The sequence below is a fragment of the Pseudorca crassidens genome, chromosome 11, assembly GCF_039906515.1.
Source record: "Pseudorca crassidens isolate mPseCra1 chromosome 11, mPseCra1.hap1, whole genome shotgun sequence".
Lineage (NCBI taxonomy): Eukaryota > Metazoa > Chordata > Mammalia > Artiodactyla > Delphinidae > Pseudorca > Pseudorca crassidens.
The window spans coordinates 46619667-46638422 of record NC_090306.1 but is presented as its reverse complement, the minus strand read 5'-3'; the positions used below and the strand labels follow the sequence as shown (position 1 = coordinate 46638422).

General features: G+C 50.4%; 1 protein-coding gene and 1 long non-coding RNA gene across 4 annotated transcripts; one reads left to right on the top strand and one right to left on the bottom strand.

Moving 5' to 3' along the window:
* Positions 1–1453: 1453 nt before the first annotated feature.
* HOXC13 (homeobox C13) lies at positions 1454–9600 on the bottom strand. Its single transcript, XM_067696791.1, has 2 exons — positions 8610–9600; positions 1454–3023 (listed from the first exon to the last, which is right to left on the bottom strand). Exons 1-2 carry the CDS (start codon positions 9337–9339, stop codon positions 2767–2769), a joined length of 987 nt encoding a protein of 328 aa, XP_067552892.1. The 5' UTR covers positions 9340–9600; the 3' UTR covers positions 1454–2766.
* Positions 8751–13045, top strand: LOC137201994 (uncharacterized). Of its 3 annotated transcripts, none has more exons than XR_010932424.1 (3): positions 8751–8886; positions 10779–10904; positions 11959–13045. It is a non-coding gene; the product is annotated as an uncharacterized lncRNA (long non-coding RNA). The 3 variants fall into 3 exon arrangements; XR_010932425.1 differs by having other exon boundaries at positions 10779–11073; XR_010932426.1 differs by having other exon boundaries at positions 8781–8904.
* Positions 13046–18756: the final 5711 nt, after the last annotated feature.

The following is an 18756-nucleotide window of genomic DNA, read 5'->3' as shown; positions in this document are numbered from 1 at the left end:
GAATTCTCTTTCCCCACTGAGTCTCCAGCTTCCACTGACTCTACAGCTGTGTCATGGGACTACCCAATGTACCCCCAAGTCAAGAGGGGTGGGGGTATCAAGGGAGCCCCGGGTCTCTTGTCTACTCAGTTCCTTTTTCTGACCAAACACACACATTTAATTTTCAATTCTTCCCATCTCTGGAGAGACTCAGGGGTTTTGGAGAGAGGTTAAGGTGGTGAGTGGGGAGAGAAAGGAGAGATGGAATTAAGAATGAACATTATTCCTGGGAGATTCATCTATTCCCTCCTAGACCTGTACTGCCCAGCGTGGGATTCTTTGGTGGTTAACCCAGAGTTGAAATGGAGTAGAAAAGGACGGGCAGCAGTATCAGTAGCGGAGCCTCCACAGAGGGTGAATTCCTCAGGCTCTTTGTCTCTCAGATTCGGGGTGTGTGTGTGTGTGTGTGTGTGTGGCACATACACACACCCCTGAAACATTTATTTAAATAAAATTTTAAGAACGTCAGCCATCAGGCAAAGTGAGATCAGAGAACTCTGATTTCCAACCCAATGCCTCCAGTCTTTCTGTGTCTCAGGAACGGAAAAAATATTATATATAAATAAAAATTGCTGCAGTAAAGATTTAATCTGAGATAACATTGTTTTAGGCTATATCGCTTTTTAAAAGTCTCTTAACCTGACAACTTAACGATCTCATTAACTCAGCCAGATAGGGAGATAGGCACAGACTGACACGGCAGGGAAAACAAATTAGTGGCAGAGTCTACAGGGCTCCTGATTGCCTGGAAGACTGGGGTTCCCGACAATGCTGGAGAATACAAGTGAGATTGGCTTAGAGGACTGGGGGCCCATGGGGTCCTAGCAGCCCGACCTCTTGCATAGGTTGGTGGAGAGGAAAAGGGAGCAGCTTGGGAATACGGAGCTTGCAGCGGCCTCCCAGCAGGGCAGACTGAGGGGACCCCTTCCCAGCTCCAGCTCTGAACTGTCTGGAGGGATTTGGGACCCTCTGGGGGCAGTAGAGCCTCAGGAGCAAGATTAGCTCCCCACTGCCGCCACGCTGCCACCACCACAGCATCCAGTCGCCAGCTGGGACACCACTTTCTCAGCACAGAGATCCAGCTCTGAGCTCTATTAACTGAAGTGAACCCACTCACTTGCTCCCAGGCCTTTTCAGTCGCTGATCACATCCTTCTCTCCCAAGCGAACTCATCTATTTGGGGCATCAGGATGGGAAAGAGTTTTCTTCTGTCTAGATCGTATCAACAATCTGAAAACCTCACTTAAAAAACTTACGTGGAGCAGAATATAAATTTGGGATCTATCCAGCTGGGGGTGTTCTCTCTACTCTTCCCCCTGCCCATTCTGGCTGAGTCAGGGCAATAGAGCCTACCCCAAGAACCAGTGGATAGAAGGAGTTTCAGAAGGAATCTGAGCGATAAAATCAAGGCAAAAAAAAAAAAAAGATTTTATTTTAAAAACAGGTTTGTGGTATTTTTTTCCTTTTTGCATTCAGTACATTGTCATTCAGACATCACAATACTATATACAGATACACAACATTTTTTAAAAGCCTGTTTTGGATGAACATTTCAAAAGAACACGCTTTTGTAATGCACCAGTGGGAAGGGAGAAGGTGAGCCCCCATCCCCCAGCACCAAGTTGGCCTTTGAGGAGGGAAATGTCAGGCAGCGTCTGCGTTAGCTGGCTAACTGGGAGCCAGCTATCTTGGCCTCCTGGAAGAAAAACTGCTGTCCTCAGGACAATGAGTAAAAGTGAAAATGTGAGGGCTTCTCAGCTACCGCCTTGACGGAGAAGCAACTGGAGAGGGAATCTGCCGGGGGACCCGCTCTCCATCCCCTTGGAAGAGAAGCTTGTCCGTTCCCTAGCAAAAAAGTTCTGCTCCTGTGCATGGCCTGACCCTCAGTCTCGCCACAGAGAGAGAAGGAGAGAAGACAGATTTAGCAGCATGGTGGGAGTTTCTGTCTTCCCTGGATTTCTGCATGTTGATTGAGAAGCAGAACAGAGGAGGCCATGGGGGCAAAGGTGGCTCCTCAGAAACTCAGTTCCTTGGTCCAGGTGGGGGAGAAGGGTAGGTGTCTCCTCATCCAATTCCAGCTTTTGTTGAAACAGGAAAGAAAAAACCTAAGCGCTGTCTGTACTCCAATCACGATGCCAGGTCCCTAATACTTATCATTAATATTAATGTGACTTTTAAAATATGCACAGAAACATCTTAACTGGGAAATCTTGCCTAACTAAAGAGTGCCAGAGGGACAGGGAACGGGAGGAAGGACTGGACGGAAAGTAGGAGCTCGCCAGGTCCTGCTCGGGGTCGCACCCTTAGGGGGGTCATCTACCTGCCCGGGCAAAGGATGAGGCAAAAATGGGGTCATTCGGGGTTCCCCAGCTCTGCTTTGGCTGGAATGACTGGGCTCTTGGCTGCCACTCGGCGCTCCGGCAAGGCGAGGGGCAACGGCCAGAGGGAGTGGAGGCAGGCTGCCTTCCTCCCACGCCCGCCCGGACCCACCTCCAAAGCCGCTGAGGCGGGGTAGATGCCATCTGCATAGGGGTGAGGGTTGAGGATGGGGTGGGGAGTAGAGGGCGGCAGAGCACACCCTTTGATACCCTCTGCCTCCCAGCGGAGTGGTTCCTCTTTCTGGTTAACATTAAATATTTGTCTGTACCCGAAAAGCGTCCTTCGGTGTGTTCGGATATGGTACAAATCGGCGACATAAATAGACGGGGCGGGCAGCTGGGTGGGCGGTCAGGTAGAGTGAAGATGAGGCGCTTTTGATTTGCTGACCACCTTCTTCTCTTTGACCCGCCGGTTCTGGAACCAGATGGTGACCTGGCGCTCCGAGAGGTTCGTGGTAGCCGAGATGCGCCGGCGCTTCTCTTTGGTGATGAACTTGCTGGCCGCATACTCCTTCTCTAGCTCCTTCAGCTGCACCTTGGTGTAGGGCACGCGTTTCTTGCGCCCGCGGCGGTAGCTGTTGACCTCGGGCTGTAGGGGGACCACGTCTGGGGGGAGAGAGAAGGCGGGCGGCAGGAAGTGAGTCGCATGGTTGGACCCAGGACCCCGCAAGGGGCCTCAAGTCCGCGCGGCTGCGGAGGCGCAGGTTCCGGCAGGGACTCAAAGGGAGCTGACACGGATTGTCCCCAAATCTTTTGCACCTCTGTTATTAGCAAGGCCTCGACTTAGGTGAGGACCCTGGGGTATTGCCTCTGGCGCAAACTTTAAAGGAGGGGGCGCCCAAACTCAGTAACCAAGATGAATGATATTTTAATGCAATGTTTTAAAATATATAAACGAATGCCCAGGAATCCATGATGAACAAAATATGAAAATTTTAAATAAATACGGGACCAGTATTACTGATTTTTCCTTTTGGCTCAGCTTCCAGTATGGCTCTACACAGCACTCCTTATTAGAATCCCTGTTCCCTTAGAGGGGTCCCTCCAAATTGCAGCCTGGTCTGCTAGCCTGCAGGATCGCAGGTATTCAGGAAAATCCCTCTTTCCTGCAGGTAGGTCATTTGGGCATGGGTCAGTTTATACTCTGCCCCATTATCAGAGGAAGGTGTTCTTTTGTATGTTTGAGGGAGGGCATGGTGGGCAGGGAGACAGTTTCAGTGGGCACAGACCCCCAAGTGGGGCCTCTTGCCTTTGGTCACTGGCTCTGCACTAGGAATCTGAGGCCAGCACCGACAGCTAGAGAGAAGAAAAGTGGCCAGGTGAAGCCAGACTGCCTGGGAGCCAATCTCTAGGAGTCCAGTGTTGTGAGCCACTTAGTAACATCCAAGGTGAGGAGTCCTAGCAGTGAGATGTAGGGAATCAGGTCCCTAGAAGTGGAGGGTCCACACCCAGGTGTGTGCCCACCAGAGGAGACACCAAGAGAGCCCTTCTTGGGTTGAAACCAGCTGTTCACGTAAGTCTTCTATAAAAAGAAATCAGTGCCCCTCCCTTGCCCCCATAAATGTCCACTCAGCAAAACAGCAAATCCTGTTCCCATGTGCTATCCCTGTCATTCCTCTGAGGCTGAAGGAGACTGTCCCCACCCCATGCGGGAACCCCAATCCTAAATACCTTGTCATCCCACTACTAGTTCAATTTCTTCATGCTCTGAGAATGTCACAGGCAATACGTGTCACTTATAACCCCCTTCCACTCCACCCTCACCTCTGTCAATAAAAATATCATAGCAACACTTTCAAGGGGAAGTGGGGAACTAGGGAAATTATCTGAGTAACTCACCCTTCAATTTTTAAAAACGTAATTGGCAGACTTCTTCATGCAGGATTTAATGAGTAGGACTGAATATTTGAGATTTCCCCTTCATTCTTACTGCCCTTTGGAAGTGTAGACACAGTCTAGAATAAGGACACAAAGCTCTTTCTGAAATGCTTGTTCTCACTGCCCCCCCACCCCACCCTCATGAAACACCTTCCTTATACCCATTCTCATTGGGTCTGCTCTCTCTCAGGGACCCTTGTCTACACAGGATGGGGAGAGAAGAGGTCACCATCAAATGCAGGGGGCGAATAAAGTACGCAGAAAGAATATGGGAGAGAGGGGGTTCCAATGGCCTGGTTTGGCTGTCTTCATGATGACAATTTTTCAGGAAAATTGTTGGACTTGTCACTTTTCTCTGCCTATGTAGGAACAGGCCAAGTTTTTTTTTTTTTTTTAATCTGCAAAACAAAACAACTTCACTTTAGCAGAGCAGATCCTTTATGTTAAAAAGGATTTTTTTTTTTGCACACGATAATTTTTAAAAGTCTCACAGTTCTTAAATGTGTCTTACTCTTACAGATGTAACTATGATTTGAGAAACTGATGATTCTGGAATAGGAGTAAAACAGAGAGGGTCAGTAATGATACCGTGAGGCTTTTTTTTTAATCCTCGGAACATTCTTTCCAGTCTTATTTTATTCAACCCATTTTACAAGATAAGGAATCTGAGGCTCAGAGTAGGTAAAAGAACTTAAGTGGCAGAGCCAGATTTCAAACCCAGATTTTTGGACTCAACATAATGACACAGTAAGTTCTAAAATGGAAACAGACCACTTGGTACAATTTAGCTTTAAAATACCTCCTTTTTTCTGGAGAGCAAATGGGATAAACGTGGGTTTGGGTTCCTGAATTAACCAGATAATTGTCCCTGATTTTTTTAAACTTCACTTTCTGGAAATGCTCACAATTATCTACCCAATTTTGGGTCTCCTAAACCCCAACTATAAATTTCCAATGAGGCTTAATCAACAAACCCTAAAAAATCAGTTTAAAAAAAGCAGATAGCTGGTCTAAATTGGTTATTTTTCTCTACAGAATGCCAAGAGTTGATGTGGCCAAGTTTTTCATGGATCAGACCTAACGGCTGGTTGTTTTGGCCAACTGGGGAAATACCTTCAGTCTTGCCTTCTGAAAGAAGCCCCCTTTCATTGTCTGCTGTCTTGTCTGGAAAGGAAGTGGGATCTGCAGATGTGGAAACATCTGGAAGCTTAGGCCTCGAGTTGTGTCTATGCTGCCTAAAGTAAGTAGAGGACTTGGTGATTAATTTTACAATCAACCTTTCCCTAATCTCCCTTCAGAGCGTGTGGGCGTGCACACACACACACACACACACACACACACACACACACACACCACTTCATACCTGGGAACCTAATAGACACTTTTGAGGAGCAGATAAAAATCAGATCAATGCTCAGCCACAGCTCTCTCTTGGGGTCCTGTGTACATGTTCCTACTGCCCACTGGCTCTTGACCCACCCACTCCCAAAACAGGGCTCTGGTCCTCCGAAGAGGACCTTGTTCAGCTAGAAATCCTAGCCACTCTTCTCAAGCAAATTCCAAAGACTTGTCAGTAGAGACTTCCAGTATGGCCCAAAGAGCCCATTATCTCCTTCTCTCTCTTACTGTCTCCTCCTATCCTATCTGTCTCTGTCTCTCCCTGTCTCCCCCACCCCGCCCCCCTCCTCTCTGCTTCTCTCTTGGAATTTCTGCTGATTCTCTCTTGGAATTTCTGACTCTCTCTGTCAAAATTAAAAACTGTCTATACTCACTATAGGAAGAAAAAAAAAAAGAGCAAAGAAGCAAGGGTCTAGATAATTGGGTGAAGGAAGAAGCCACAACTCAGCTGGGCCCTAATTATCTGGATCTTTCTGAACAATTGCCTTCATCTCCCACACCAGCCCAGACTGCCATAGATGAGGTCTCTCAGAGCCAGAGGCACTGAAAAGAGACAGTAGTGTTTATGCCTAGATGCTGCCGAACAAACCACAATTGCATAGACAGAGTTATCTGGAAATCTCACTACTTTAAAGGAGCTCTGTGTGGGTAGAAAGATGGAGGGTGTCTGAGCATAATTTCTTATTCATCTGCCTTTTGCCTGGACCTCTGCACTCACTGAGATACACCAGCCCGATTCTATTTCCACACCGGGAGTGTGTGAGCACATAGCTGTTGAGATACACTGGGTTTTTATATCCACTTCCATGCCATAATTTGCAAGTGTATTAAATCTCAGTTGGGCTATATATTTTTTTATGTCAAAGATATTTTTCTCTAGGAGGCTGTGATAAAAAAGTGCTTACTTTTAGTTTTTTTTTTTCCTGGGAATCTTTAAGATGTTTATTTTGCTCAAAGATATTTCTGAGCTTCTCTCCAATCTCTCACTCCCACCTTGCTCCACATGCGTACACATCAATGCCAGAGCAGCTCCCTCTCATCCCCTCTTCACACTAAACCCACCGCCCACTGCTCTAGACTTGTGCCTCTGCCCACAGTGGGCTGGGTGGGCATCTGCCCCTCTGCCCTTCAGCCCCTTAGCATGGCCTGTTGGCTACCAGCTACTGATGCTCCAGGAATTCCTGCTAAACCCCCATCTCCTAAGCAGCTTCCCATCTGGGTGGGATGGGAAATTAAAGGGCCATATCTCCACAACACACTATTGTACACCTACATGTGAGTTGCCTATCTTCTAGAAAAGTGTTATTATGTGTTTCGTATTAGGTGGTTAATAACAGAAATCATATTATATAAAAATATAGTCAATGCAGAGTAGGTAACGCATGACACCATGTACTAAAATTCTATCAACCTAAATCTTCTGGCAGCCAGAAATTGGGTGTCTAGTGTGGGTCCCACCTTGGTCAGTTGTGTTATACTAAGTCATCTTATAATATTTACAAGAATGTTATTTGCTACACTTTTTAATATCATTCAGTAATTTTTTTTTAACCATCTGTCCTTGCCCCAATCCCGGATGCAGAGGAATTTCAGGCCCACCCTTAGGAGGTCTTCAGGTCTACACTTCCCAATGAAAATGTCCCTGGGTCCACATGTAGAGTTGGGGAGGGGGGGGCTCTGGGCAGTGTGGGGAGCCATATATGGCTGGTCGGGGCCCCCAGGACCCCTGTAGGCATCAGAACGGAGCCAGTCAGCCCTCTCCCACTGAGCTCTGCTCATATATAGCAAGAGCAGACTCAAGCTCTGGATTCACTAGACCCTGAATCCTGATTTCTCAGCACAAAGCTGAATACGAAGCTCCTGATGTGGTTTTGAGAAACCTGGAACTGGTCTTTTCCCCTGTGGAGTGTGGGGGGGTGGTGGTTTGCAGGATCCCTTCCTGTTCAGAGATAGCCTCAATTGGAAAGGGAACAGAACACCAGTAAATTCCAATCCCCCACCGCATATGGAGCCAGACAATGCAGAGGGGTCCCCTGCCTGGGCCTGGACCTCAGATCCTTCCAAAGCAGGTCTCCCCCCCACCCTCATCCTCACTCCCCTCTAAGAGAAAGAGACACTCCCCTGTGTCTAAGGCATGGGGAACTCTCCTTCTCTCCCGCATTTGGGGGAGTTGGTAGTGCGAACACCCACAGGATTTGAGCTCAGTGCACCAGAGAGGCAAAGAATTTTATAATCCAGGAGAGGGATGTGAATTCCCTTTTCTCCACACCCTCTCTAGAGATTTTAGCTCTCTTGTTCCTTTAACAATCAGGAAATTCGTGGCCAAATTCTTAAAATAAATCAAGAAAAGAAAAAAGAAAACACCCTACATTTCTGTAGATCCCGGCAAATTAGACCCCTATTTAAAAACAACAACAAAAACTGTCCAGTGCCTGCAGTGCCTGAATGATCTTGGACATTCAGGCAAACAAAATGTTTGGGGGTTCTAATTTTTTTCCCCAATTAATCGGTGGGTTGAGCGTTTTGTCCTAGTGGTTTTGGATTCCAAGGCACCCAAGGCCCACCCCACCCCCCATTCCTGGCCGGAAGCGGGCTTAGGAGGCCAAGAGCCGCGCGTGAGACTGGAGCCCGCTGGGGGAGGAGGAGACAAGCTCCCGACTGGAGCGGAGCCGGCGGCCGGGCGCTCGGGCGCCTGTGATTGCTTCACTCTCCGCCCGGCAGCTCCGGGGAACGTGTCGGAGCAGATTTCTTCCCCGGCGCATTCCTCAGCGCAGCTCGCCCGGCCGGCTCCATCGGCAGCCCAGGAGAGCCGGCGCGCCGGGGCCAGACGGCGGGGGTGGCTGGGGCGCGGAGCCCCGGGGCAGGCGGGGCTGGGACGGGTCCCTGACGGCGGCGGCGCTCGGGTCCCTTCCTTACCTGGAAAGGGAGACTTCCAGAGGTGGGCGGACTGAGACTGCTCCTTGGAGCAGTACACCTGACTGTCCCAGCCGTTGGAGAGAGCCCAGTGCTGGTAGCCTTCGACGGGGATGAGCGCGTCGTGACGCGGCTCCGGGTGCCCGCTGATCCCAGGCACCACAGACACGTCCAGGTAGCCGGGCATCGCCTGGTAGGAGCTGGCGAAGCTGGGATAGAAGGCGAACTCCTTGGCCCTGGAGGACAGGTCGTCACCCGGCAGGGCGCCCGACGGCTCGGGGTACTTATCGCCCGGGTGGTAGGCGCAAGACTTTTGCTGCAGGTTCACGTTGTGCGACAGGCGGCAGCCGTAGTAGCTGCCACCGAAAGGGTAGCCGTAGCCCAGAGTGGCGCTGGACGAGGTGGGGGGCGCCGGCGGCGGGGCGCATTGGCGCGCCGCCTCCGGGGCCGGGATGTCCGTGTAGACGGCGCCCTGAGGGGCGCCCAGGGGAGCCGGCGGGCGGCCCAGCACCGGGTGCGGAAGCAGGTCGCGGCAGTGGCTGGCCGGGCAGCTGCTGCCCAGCCCGTCCATGCTCGGGGCTTTGCCGGGGCTCGCTCCGCTGCAGCCACCCCCCGCGCCGCCCGCGCCGCCGCCGCCCCCGCCGCCGCCGCTGCCGCTCTCCGCCGCGCTGTCCTCATAGACGTACATAAGGCTCTCCGGCCAGCGAGGATGCAGGAGCAGCGAAGTCGTCATGACATGATCTGCTCGAGCTTTTTAAAAACTCCACTTGCCAGAGGCTGCGAGCTGGGAAGACACCTCGCTCCCTTTTCCCCTCCCCCATCCCTCCTCCCTTCTCTCTCTACCCCTCCCCTCCTCCTCCTGGTGCTTCCACCTCCCTCCCTACATGTCCTCTACGCATGCGGGGACATTTCATTAAGAAATCACAGGCTCCCGCCAGCCTCCCCTCGGCAACCCTCCCGCGCCCACGTGACGCCACCCGTGCACGTGATTCCTTGGCCGGGTCTCCTGGGGTTCCCACCCCTAGAGGTGGGGCGGGGCGAAAGGGAAGAGGTCTCTGCTGATTGGCTCTCAGGAGGGGCAAAGAGGAGGGAGCTGGGAAATTTAAAGGGACAGGGCAACGCCCCCTGGCCGGCCTCGGGGAGGGAGAATGAGAAGGGGGAGGCTGAATTTGGCCGACGCAAAGGGGTCTGGCAAGACCAGGACTTTTCCTGGGAGCCTCCCACTAGGCTTAGAAGGCGTGTGGGGGAGACTGATTCCTACCCCAAAAGATCGCTGACTGGATTGGGGCTTGGAGCTAAGGGTCGGGGAGACACCGTATTTTTTTTTTCTTAATAAATAAAAAAACTGGAAAGCAGGCGGATGCGCACCGGCAGGGCGTGGGGAGCCCTGGGTCTGGCCTTGGCTGACTCCCTGGGAGCTCCGGCTGGAAAGAACCCGACACCGAGCAGCAAGACTTTGATGCCGGGATTGTGTTTCCATTTCCGACTTTCAGCCACTTTCCCCAAAGCCCCAGTTGTCTAAGAGGGACCATCTCTAGGCTCGTTGCCCGCAGGTCTTCCTCCAGCGGAGCAGAGAAGGCTAGGAGGATGTAATAGCCCCCAAACACAAACATCATCACACGGAGGGCGGGATGCTCTCAACGAAAAATTGAGATAGAATAAAGAAGAGAAATGGGGGCAATAGAATAGAGGGGTATTTCAACATACAATAGGAATTAAAAGACTCGGAGTGAGATTTTTCAAAGAAAAGGGGGAGGAGGAGCAGGGATTCGGTCTAGGAAAGCTGAAAAGCTCTTCATGCGAACAAGAAGAGCACGCGCTCTCAGATCCGTGTACAAAAGGAAACGTGGGATGAGGGAGAGTCGGCAGCGCTGCCCCTTTGGAGGGACATTTCCCAGGCGCTACTCTGGGAGACTCCAGGAGGCCCGATCCGAGCCTGGCGGATCCGCCTCCGCCCTCGGCCGCCTGGGTTGAGCCGGCCATAGGCTGAGGGGCCAGGCAGAGCCGGGATCAACGCAGTTCCCAGCTGGATAACCCCAACTTTAACTCCCATAGCATCCCCTCCTTTTAACGTGAAGTGTTTCGATGCTTTGAAACTACCCAATCTTTTCAAAGAAAAAATTAACCAACTTACTAATTTTCTAAAAAAGCCCCCCTCTTCTCTCTTCCCAGTCTCCAGACTTGTCGGGCTTCCTGTGCTCAGTTTGGTGCCTAAGTAGAGGCACCCCTTTCCAGAGAGCATCTCCGTGGGATTGAGCCAAGTTCCCTTTCAGCACAGGGCCTCCCTGAGGAGAAGAGGTAATAAAGAGAGAGAGAAAAAAGGGGAGAGGGGCTACAGCATCTCCCTCTTTCCTGCCTCTGCCAAAGATTTTAAATGCTGGGTGCTCTTGTCCAGACCGCGGCCAGGAAATAGCCTCGGGCTAAGCCGAACCCGCTGGATCCCTTCAACTTGAGAGCAAATGGCCAGGTCTGTACTGAGATCTGGCCCACGGGCTGCCTCCCTTCTACCGGTAGGGGCAAAGTGGTGTTGGACAATGGAGAGCGCCCTGACGTGGGTGACTTAGGATAAGAGACGCAATCTTTATCAGGGTGCTCTTCATTCGGAAGGGTCACCTCAGAGTTCCAGAAAGCAGGCTTTGGGCTGGGCTGGCAGTAGGAGGAAAAATATATCAGGAAGCTTGGAACATGAGCAGACTAGCTTGAGTGTGTGTTGAGGGCGATGATGGTGGATGGAGGAGAGAGGAGTGGAGAGGAAGGTGGGTCTTGCTGGGAGCCGGCTCTTGGCTAGGAAACTGGCTTCTCTGCCTCCGGAGTCCCAAGGTCAAGGTAAAAGGAGGAAAGCAAACATGGCCTGGCTAGTCTAGACTGGGTCGTGTGACCTTGGCCCCCCGCGTCTGCCTGCGGCCTGCCTGGTGGGGGTAGGTGGGTGGAGAGGTCTGCCGTTTTTTCCCTCCGCAGGTGTAGGGGTGGTGCGGAGGCCCTAGCTTCCCCTCCTGTGCAGTGCGGGGTCCGGTTCCGCGTGGAGAACCCGGGGCGACGTGGACCGGGCTGAGTGGGGCAGCCGGGCGAAACAAAGGGCCTGAAATGGCCACCCCGTTCCTGGGGCTCCCTCCCGGGTCCGGGAATGGTCTAGCTCAACGCCAGATGCGTCTTCACGGGCCAGAACCCAAAGACGGGTCCCCCAGCCTTTGGGAGTAAGGGGCAGAACAGCAGAAAGACTCTGGGTGCAGGCGGCCCAGCAATAAATAAAATCAATAGTAGGTTCTTTTCCAGATTTATATAAGGGCATTAACTATTCCTATTGCAATGAGATATAGATTTAACCCAGCAATTTTACAATTCCATTTATTAGGGGCTTTATGCGGCCAAAATTTAGCGACGAGCGGAGAGGGAAAAGTTCCCTTCGTCACGGAGACCAGCCGAAGAAGATGTAGGCCCCCCAGAGACCTGAGAGAGTGGGAGGCGAAAGTTCAGGACTCAGGGCGTTGAAAGCGCCAGAGAAGGGTCCGCATGCTCTGAACGATTTCCCACTCTTTCGCTGGGTTCCCCAAGACCTTCCGCGCCTGAAACTGCCGACTCCAAGACTGGGGCGCACCCGGAGCAGGGAGGGAGGCGACGAGGCGAGAGCCTGCGGCCGGGCGCCTCAAAGTAGAGCCTTGTTGGTTAATTAACTTTAAGCCTGGGGTCGCTTCTTCCTCCTCCCCCCGAAAAAAAAGATGTGGATCTCGCTGAGACACAAATAAAACCAAATTAAACACTCCAGGAGAATATGCCCTACTGGAAACATAGTAATTACATCGCCGAAGAGATGAGGCGATCCCGCCCTAGAAAGCCAGGCGCTGAAACCCTCGGCTTCGGCGCTCACCCCCCACCGCTGAGCCACACCTCGCCCCGCCGGGGGCTTCGCGGGTGGGCCGATGGAGCTGGACTGCGGACCTGGTTGAGAGGAAATCGGGAGGAATGAATAGGAATGTGACCCTTCGGTCTCTAGCTGTGATGATGTTGGTGTGTGCGGGAAAGGACGGAGCATTTCATCACACCAAAGGAAAATGGAAAACGGCCCCTCTAGCCCCGTCGAGAAGCCCCGGGCTGCGCTCTCCGCTCTTTTTTCAAAGGGACATTTGTGATGGCGAGGCCACGGGAGCCGCTCTGCCCTCAGCTTCCTCTATGGACTGAGTTCCCCGCTAAGTTCAACTCTGAAATTCTTGTTTTCAAAGACTCCAATATATAAAGGAGATATTCAATGTGCCGTCTCACTGGAAGTGTTTGTGTGTGTGTGTGTTTGCACGGTATACGTGTGCACACGCCCGGCCTGTGGGTCTGTGATTGTGGGCAGGCTCCATGCACTGTTCCAGCACATGCCCTTGTGGATACGGCCCAAGTGTATTCATGAAAATACCCAGCCCTCGCCGAAATCCTCTCTATGCAAATAAAGATCTCTGCTGGTCTGTTTATTTCTCTGGATACACACTTGATTTATATGCTCATCCTGTTCTCTACTTAGACATCCCCAGGAAAATGAAGAGGCAGATGTCTGTGTCTTTCTAAAGTTGAGGGGTGAAATTCCTGGTCCGCTGTGTTAGAGACCAAGTCGGTGGGGTAAGCTAGCAGCATTTGCAGCAGGAGTTGCTGTACACACTCGAGGGCTGGGTGAAGCTTGAATTCCAGGCGAGGGAGAAGGGGATGAGAGAAATGAGGTTGGTGTGCCCCTTATTCAGTGCCCAGATTGCCTTCTTTGGAAAGCAAGCATCAGTTGATTTCCCTTCCTCCCCCTCTTTCCTCTGTTTCCTCCATATTGCCCAGGGAAAAAAAAAAAAAGAGCTTGAAGCTCTGAAGCTCCTGCCCCCCCCCGCCCCCCGCTTTTTTTTTTATGGGAGAAATTCCAGTTTAAAAAAAGGAGGGGGTGGGTTGAGGCTGCAGGAGAACAAAGAGCCTTACCACCATGGGGTCTGGATTCTCGCCCAGACTTGGGGCCTTGGTGGGCGGGCATAGAGTTTGGGGGGCCCTTTCCTGTCCAGGATACGGGCTGCAGGCAGGATGGAAGAGATTTGTGGAGGATTGAGGATGTAGGGCTTGAGCTATCTAGGAAAGAAAGGGATGTTTGGGATAGAGAGGTCACTTACAGGAAGGGTTAGGAGTTCCGGGGTGGGGGGGTGGAACTATGAAAGAGCCCCCTGGGAGTGTGACTGAGCTGGGAGAGCCTTACACACTCAGAGGAGATTAATTCCTGTTGGGTCACAAAGGGTGATACTGGTGGGGAAGGAAAGAAAAGTGGCTGATCCTGGGGCTCCCTGGCCCTGCCCAGTCCCTTCCTCGCCTCCTTTCCCTCCACCTCCCTTGGCTCTAAAAGGTTGGGGGTGGCCCAAGGAGTGTGCAGATGCAGGTGCCACTCCCAGGCTCCTGGATCCCTCTGGAACCTGCTCCACTTTAATCTCTCCACCCCCACAGTGCGGACTCAGAGGAGAGCCACCCAGGCCTCTCCTCCCCGTCTGAGACTCACCCCCTGGACAGCAGCTACCACCCTGGCATCTTCCACCTATATTGTTCTTCCTCCTTGGGCCCCCAGCTTGAGGAAGATGGGACCAGGATGGGCTGAGGCATCGCTTTGCTCCTGATTTCAGAGTTTTCTGCTCTCAAACCCAAACTTGCCTTCCTCCAGGCCCTATTCACTTCCCTCTCCTAGACATCAGGGAAATCCGCTCTCTTCTGCTGTCAGTTTAGGATTGCAGTGTTGGCTGAGGGTTTGGGAAGTCCCATCAAACTTTCCTCTATGGTTCTGCAGGGATCCACTCGAGGGTCGGGGTAGGCTGCCATCACCAGTCTTTTCCTGGATTCTCCTCCAGCCTGCCCCCAATCACACCTGTGGTGCTCTGTGTTTGAGTGGGGAGATCAGGTAGCTGCTTCCATGGGGAAGTCTCAGGAAGCCTCCTCCAGTGGCCTCCAGTGTCCCTACCTCGGCCCTCATTCTTCCATTGCTTCCATCGCTGTCCTCTCGGCCCTGCCAAGCTCCTCACAGAGACCCTTCCCAACCCTCCTCATCCTCTCCTTCCCCAGACCCATCCCCTTTCTAATCCTCATCCCTCCTACTCCCTTTTCTTTTTCAGCAGCATCTCAGTCAGTCACTTGCCCTCCCCCCACCCCCAATGACAGAAGTTCCGGAAATAAACACAGAGTTAAGAAATTAACAAAATATATCTCCCGGCTTCTTGCCTCCCCAGAGCCCCTACACTTACCCCATCCCTGCAGTGGGAGAGGGCCCTCTGTTCCCCTCCCCTCACCCCAGACACCTCCTCCTTTTAGGAAGTCCTTCAAAAACAGACAAATAAAATCTCTCCTGGTTTTAGGGCCTGTCTGAGAGGGAAGTCCAAGTTCATTTTCAAGTTAGACAAGGGAGTTGAGGGGGGTTGGGGAAGAGGTGGAGGAGTGTTTGCAGGGGGCTGGATTTGGCTTCCTTTCAGAGATCTAACAACGGGCCCTTTTGGTCAGAAAGCCAACAAACCGAATGCTTGGAAAAGGTATTTATCACTTTCAATCATTTCCTCCATCTTTTAAAGTTTAAATTTGCGGCTCCTAGAAATGAGACAGATCAATCTCTTCTCTTCTCTTCCTTTCCCTTCCCTTCCCTTCCCTTGCCTTGCCGTCCCTTGCCTTCCCTTCCTTCCTTTCTCTCTCCCTCTCCCTCTCCCTCTCCCTCTCCCTCTCCCTCTCCCTCTCTCCTCTCTCTCTCTCTCTCTCTCTCTCTCTCTCTCTCTCTCTCTTTCTGTGTGTCTCTTTAGGATTTCCAGTTACTTTAAAAGAAGATAATGGAAAATAACATTTTTCTCAGAAGGGGTTGTAGACCTCAATACCGCATTCTTCTGGATCAAAATGGACTGTTTATCTTATAGATCCTTTTAAATAAGAATGACTAAATATAAAAGACATAGCTGAAGCACTGGACATTTCATCTCTAACTAGGTGAAATACTGCCCTCAATTCCACCATGATGCTGAGACCTGGAGTTTAGTGGGTCCTAAGAGGCAGATGGTAGAGGACATAAGTATATTTCATTATGAGGAAGGAGAAAAATTATACCCTAAATGGATTACAGCCTAGTTCTCCCCATGACCAGATACCCTCAGAAGTCACAGCAGAAGATACATTCTAATCATTCTAATTTGAAAATAATTGAGCTTGACACCAGAAATTAAGGGACCTTCAAAAGATGCCTTACCAAAAGAAAGAAAATTTAATTTTCCTATCTCCAAAAAGAGGGAAATGAAAACCTAAGACTCAACTAAAGGGCGAGAACCCCTCTTTGCTAAAATAGCCAATCTTGCTTGGGATCTATGGAGCAAAAATGCAGGAAGGAGCTTGAATGTTTGGGTACTTGGGACAAGATTCCTGCTGGTGGCAACTAATTCCACCTTCCTAAAAAGATATCATTTGGTGAAATATTAGGTACTGGAGGGAAACTATCCCTATGATATCCTTATGGAGGGGGCTGCTAGATTTTCTCTCCCTCACTGTCTCTTCCCTCTCACCCATATTTATCCTTCTCTAGGGACTATTTAGAAGATTTTTTTCTCTTGGTTGTGGTGTTGTTTTATACATACGTGAAGCAAAGTTGATGACATCTAAAGAACTAGAAAGGAAGATGGGGACATCCATGTTCTCTCCTCGCAAAGATTGCTGCACTCACTTGCATAGTCAGAGAAAATTGAACTCAGATAAGAAGAAATCTCTTTCAAGGTATAGAGACCACCTCAGACTTCGTGCACTTGATGGCCTTCAGCATTTCTGGGGAGCATGACTGTTGAGTCCTGGTTTTTGAACACTGCTGGATAGTACACAGGCTGGGGGAACATGTATTGTGATGGGTGTGCATCGTGCTAGCGTGGAGACATTTACAGGTTGGTCATGACAGGGGTGCTGGTGAGGGCAGGCTGATGATGGTGAAAGAAAAGGAAATACAGTGAGGATTTGAGCTTGGAGAAGACCCCTCCAGCTCTCTGCAGTGGGGGCCTTCTCTCCTTCAGCTGAGCCACTATAAGCAAAATGGGAAAAAACACCATCCTCACGTTTCTGCAGAGATGCTATTCCTAATGCATTAAGGAAATCTTATGCAATTCCTCTCTTACTCTGAGGCCTCAGGAAAACCTTTTTCTGCTAGAATCTGCATTTGTGATTTGAAGCACTTTAACTCTCTTTTCAGTACTTGGTTTATTAATGAATATCTCTCCGAAGAAGTGATGCAGATTTATTTCTCTTATCTATTATAGACCTATCATCTCTAGACAAACAAGTATATAATATATGCTTTGTTCGGTGTTAAGGGAACTTTAGATAAATATTAACGTAAGATACGTGCCCTCAGATACCCATCTCCATCTAATTAGGTAATCTTTGTAAAAAATTTAAAAATATTTCCCTTGAATATGAAACATAGTCATGTTTAAATTAAAAACAAATGAAAGCCTTTATTATCTTTATGCCATTGCTGAGATGTGTGTGTGCGGTTTGGTGGACCTATGGTTTTGTGGACAAAGATATATGTTGACACAGACACACAGGTTTGTTAATCCACCTCCACCAGTGTTTTCTCTGATGCAGAGAGCTATTAAGCAGGCATGGTATTCGGGCATATGTAAGGCAGAAATTCTTTTTTATTACCGATTTTGTTAAAAATCTTATATTTAAGAGAGAATAAAGACACCACGTCTGAGGATATCCAGGACCGACTTTGCAGTATATAATTCTCAGACCCATTTCCCCTCAGCCATAATTAGCGGAATTACGCGCCTGCCAGAAACCAAATTGCCGTATGGCCAAATCTGGCAGAATCCTGGCGTTGGCACTGTTCTTTCAGCGCAATTCTTTTCTCTGCACAGATTTTTAGGAGATTCGGGTCACTTCCGGAGCCTGGATGGCGAGTCCCCTCAGCCAGAGCAGTCAGCGGCCGCCTGGCTCCGCCGGGAACACGGCGCCAGCATCTAATTCCTTTCTCTTTTCTTTCTGGATTGATCCCAGGACTTCGAGAGTTCTTTCGTTAATTATAACAGGCTGATTTTTAGGGGGGGTTTTTTGGTGGGTTTTTTTTTTGGTTTTGGTTTGTTTATTTGTTTGTTTGTTTTTCCATGTAGTAATTATTTAGTATTGGATTTCACTAACTTCGACTAAACTGAAGCTTGGCGAAAGCCGCTTGCACGCAGGACAATCAATGGCCGACACGGGAGGACAGCGGGACGAGGGCCCGCGCTGGGAAGCGCCTGCTCCGCTCCTGCGGCGCCCGAGCAGAACCGGCGAGCCAGGCACAATCACACCCGTAATCCTCACTGATGCACTTGCGTGCGTTCTATGGGCACTGATAGCTGAGCACACAGGTGGGTACTTTTCTTTGTGGGGCAGAGCAGACTCTAATGAGATCCCGGAGAGCTCTGGGCATGTGGGAGGCGCGAGCCGGCGCGGGTGCCCGGGCATTCAAGGACATGCTGCTGCGAACCGATCCGGAGGTTTTGCAAGTTAGTACCCTGTGCCTCCGGGGGTTCCGGTGCTTATCTACAGGGACACATCCTAACTGCGGATTTTTTGTTGCTAACCACCACTGCCAAGACCAAGAATCAGCCAGCTTTCCCTTCCTTCTCTGCCTGTCTGCTTGTTCCTGTGGAAAGGGTACCTCTCAAATGGGGAAAGAAACCCTCCCCCTATTTTGTTTCTTATGCCCAGTCTTCGGATAGAGAAGTGGGGGGGTGTGTGTGTGTGTGTGTGTGTGTGTGTGTGTGTGTGTGTGTGTGTAATCATACACTGACAAAGATTTCTCAAAAAAAAAATAGTTGAGAGAATCTCTGGTTCCGAAAAAAAAGTGCAGAGAAGTGGATGGGTAGATGCGTGGGTGGAAGGGCTGCAGGCCAGAGGCAGGGAAGCCATGAGAACAGACTTCTGTAAAGCTGGCTAAATCTCAGTTGGTGAAAGTATAAAGGAGGAAAGCAAATTATTCAGATGTTAGGGATCTCAGTATTAAATTCTGGGTGGCTATGTTTTTGTTGCCATTTGCTCCTATAGTACATATGAAGTGGCATAGTCATGTTTCATATAGAAACTCATGATGACAATATCCCCATACAGTTGGGTATGCTTCAGTTATACTTCTAAACATGGTGCACTGTAGGTC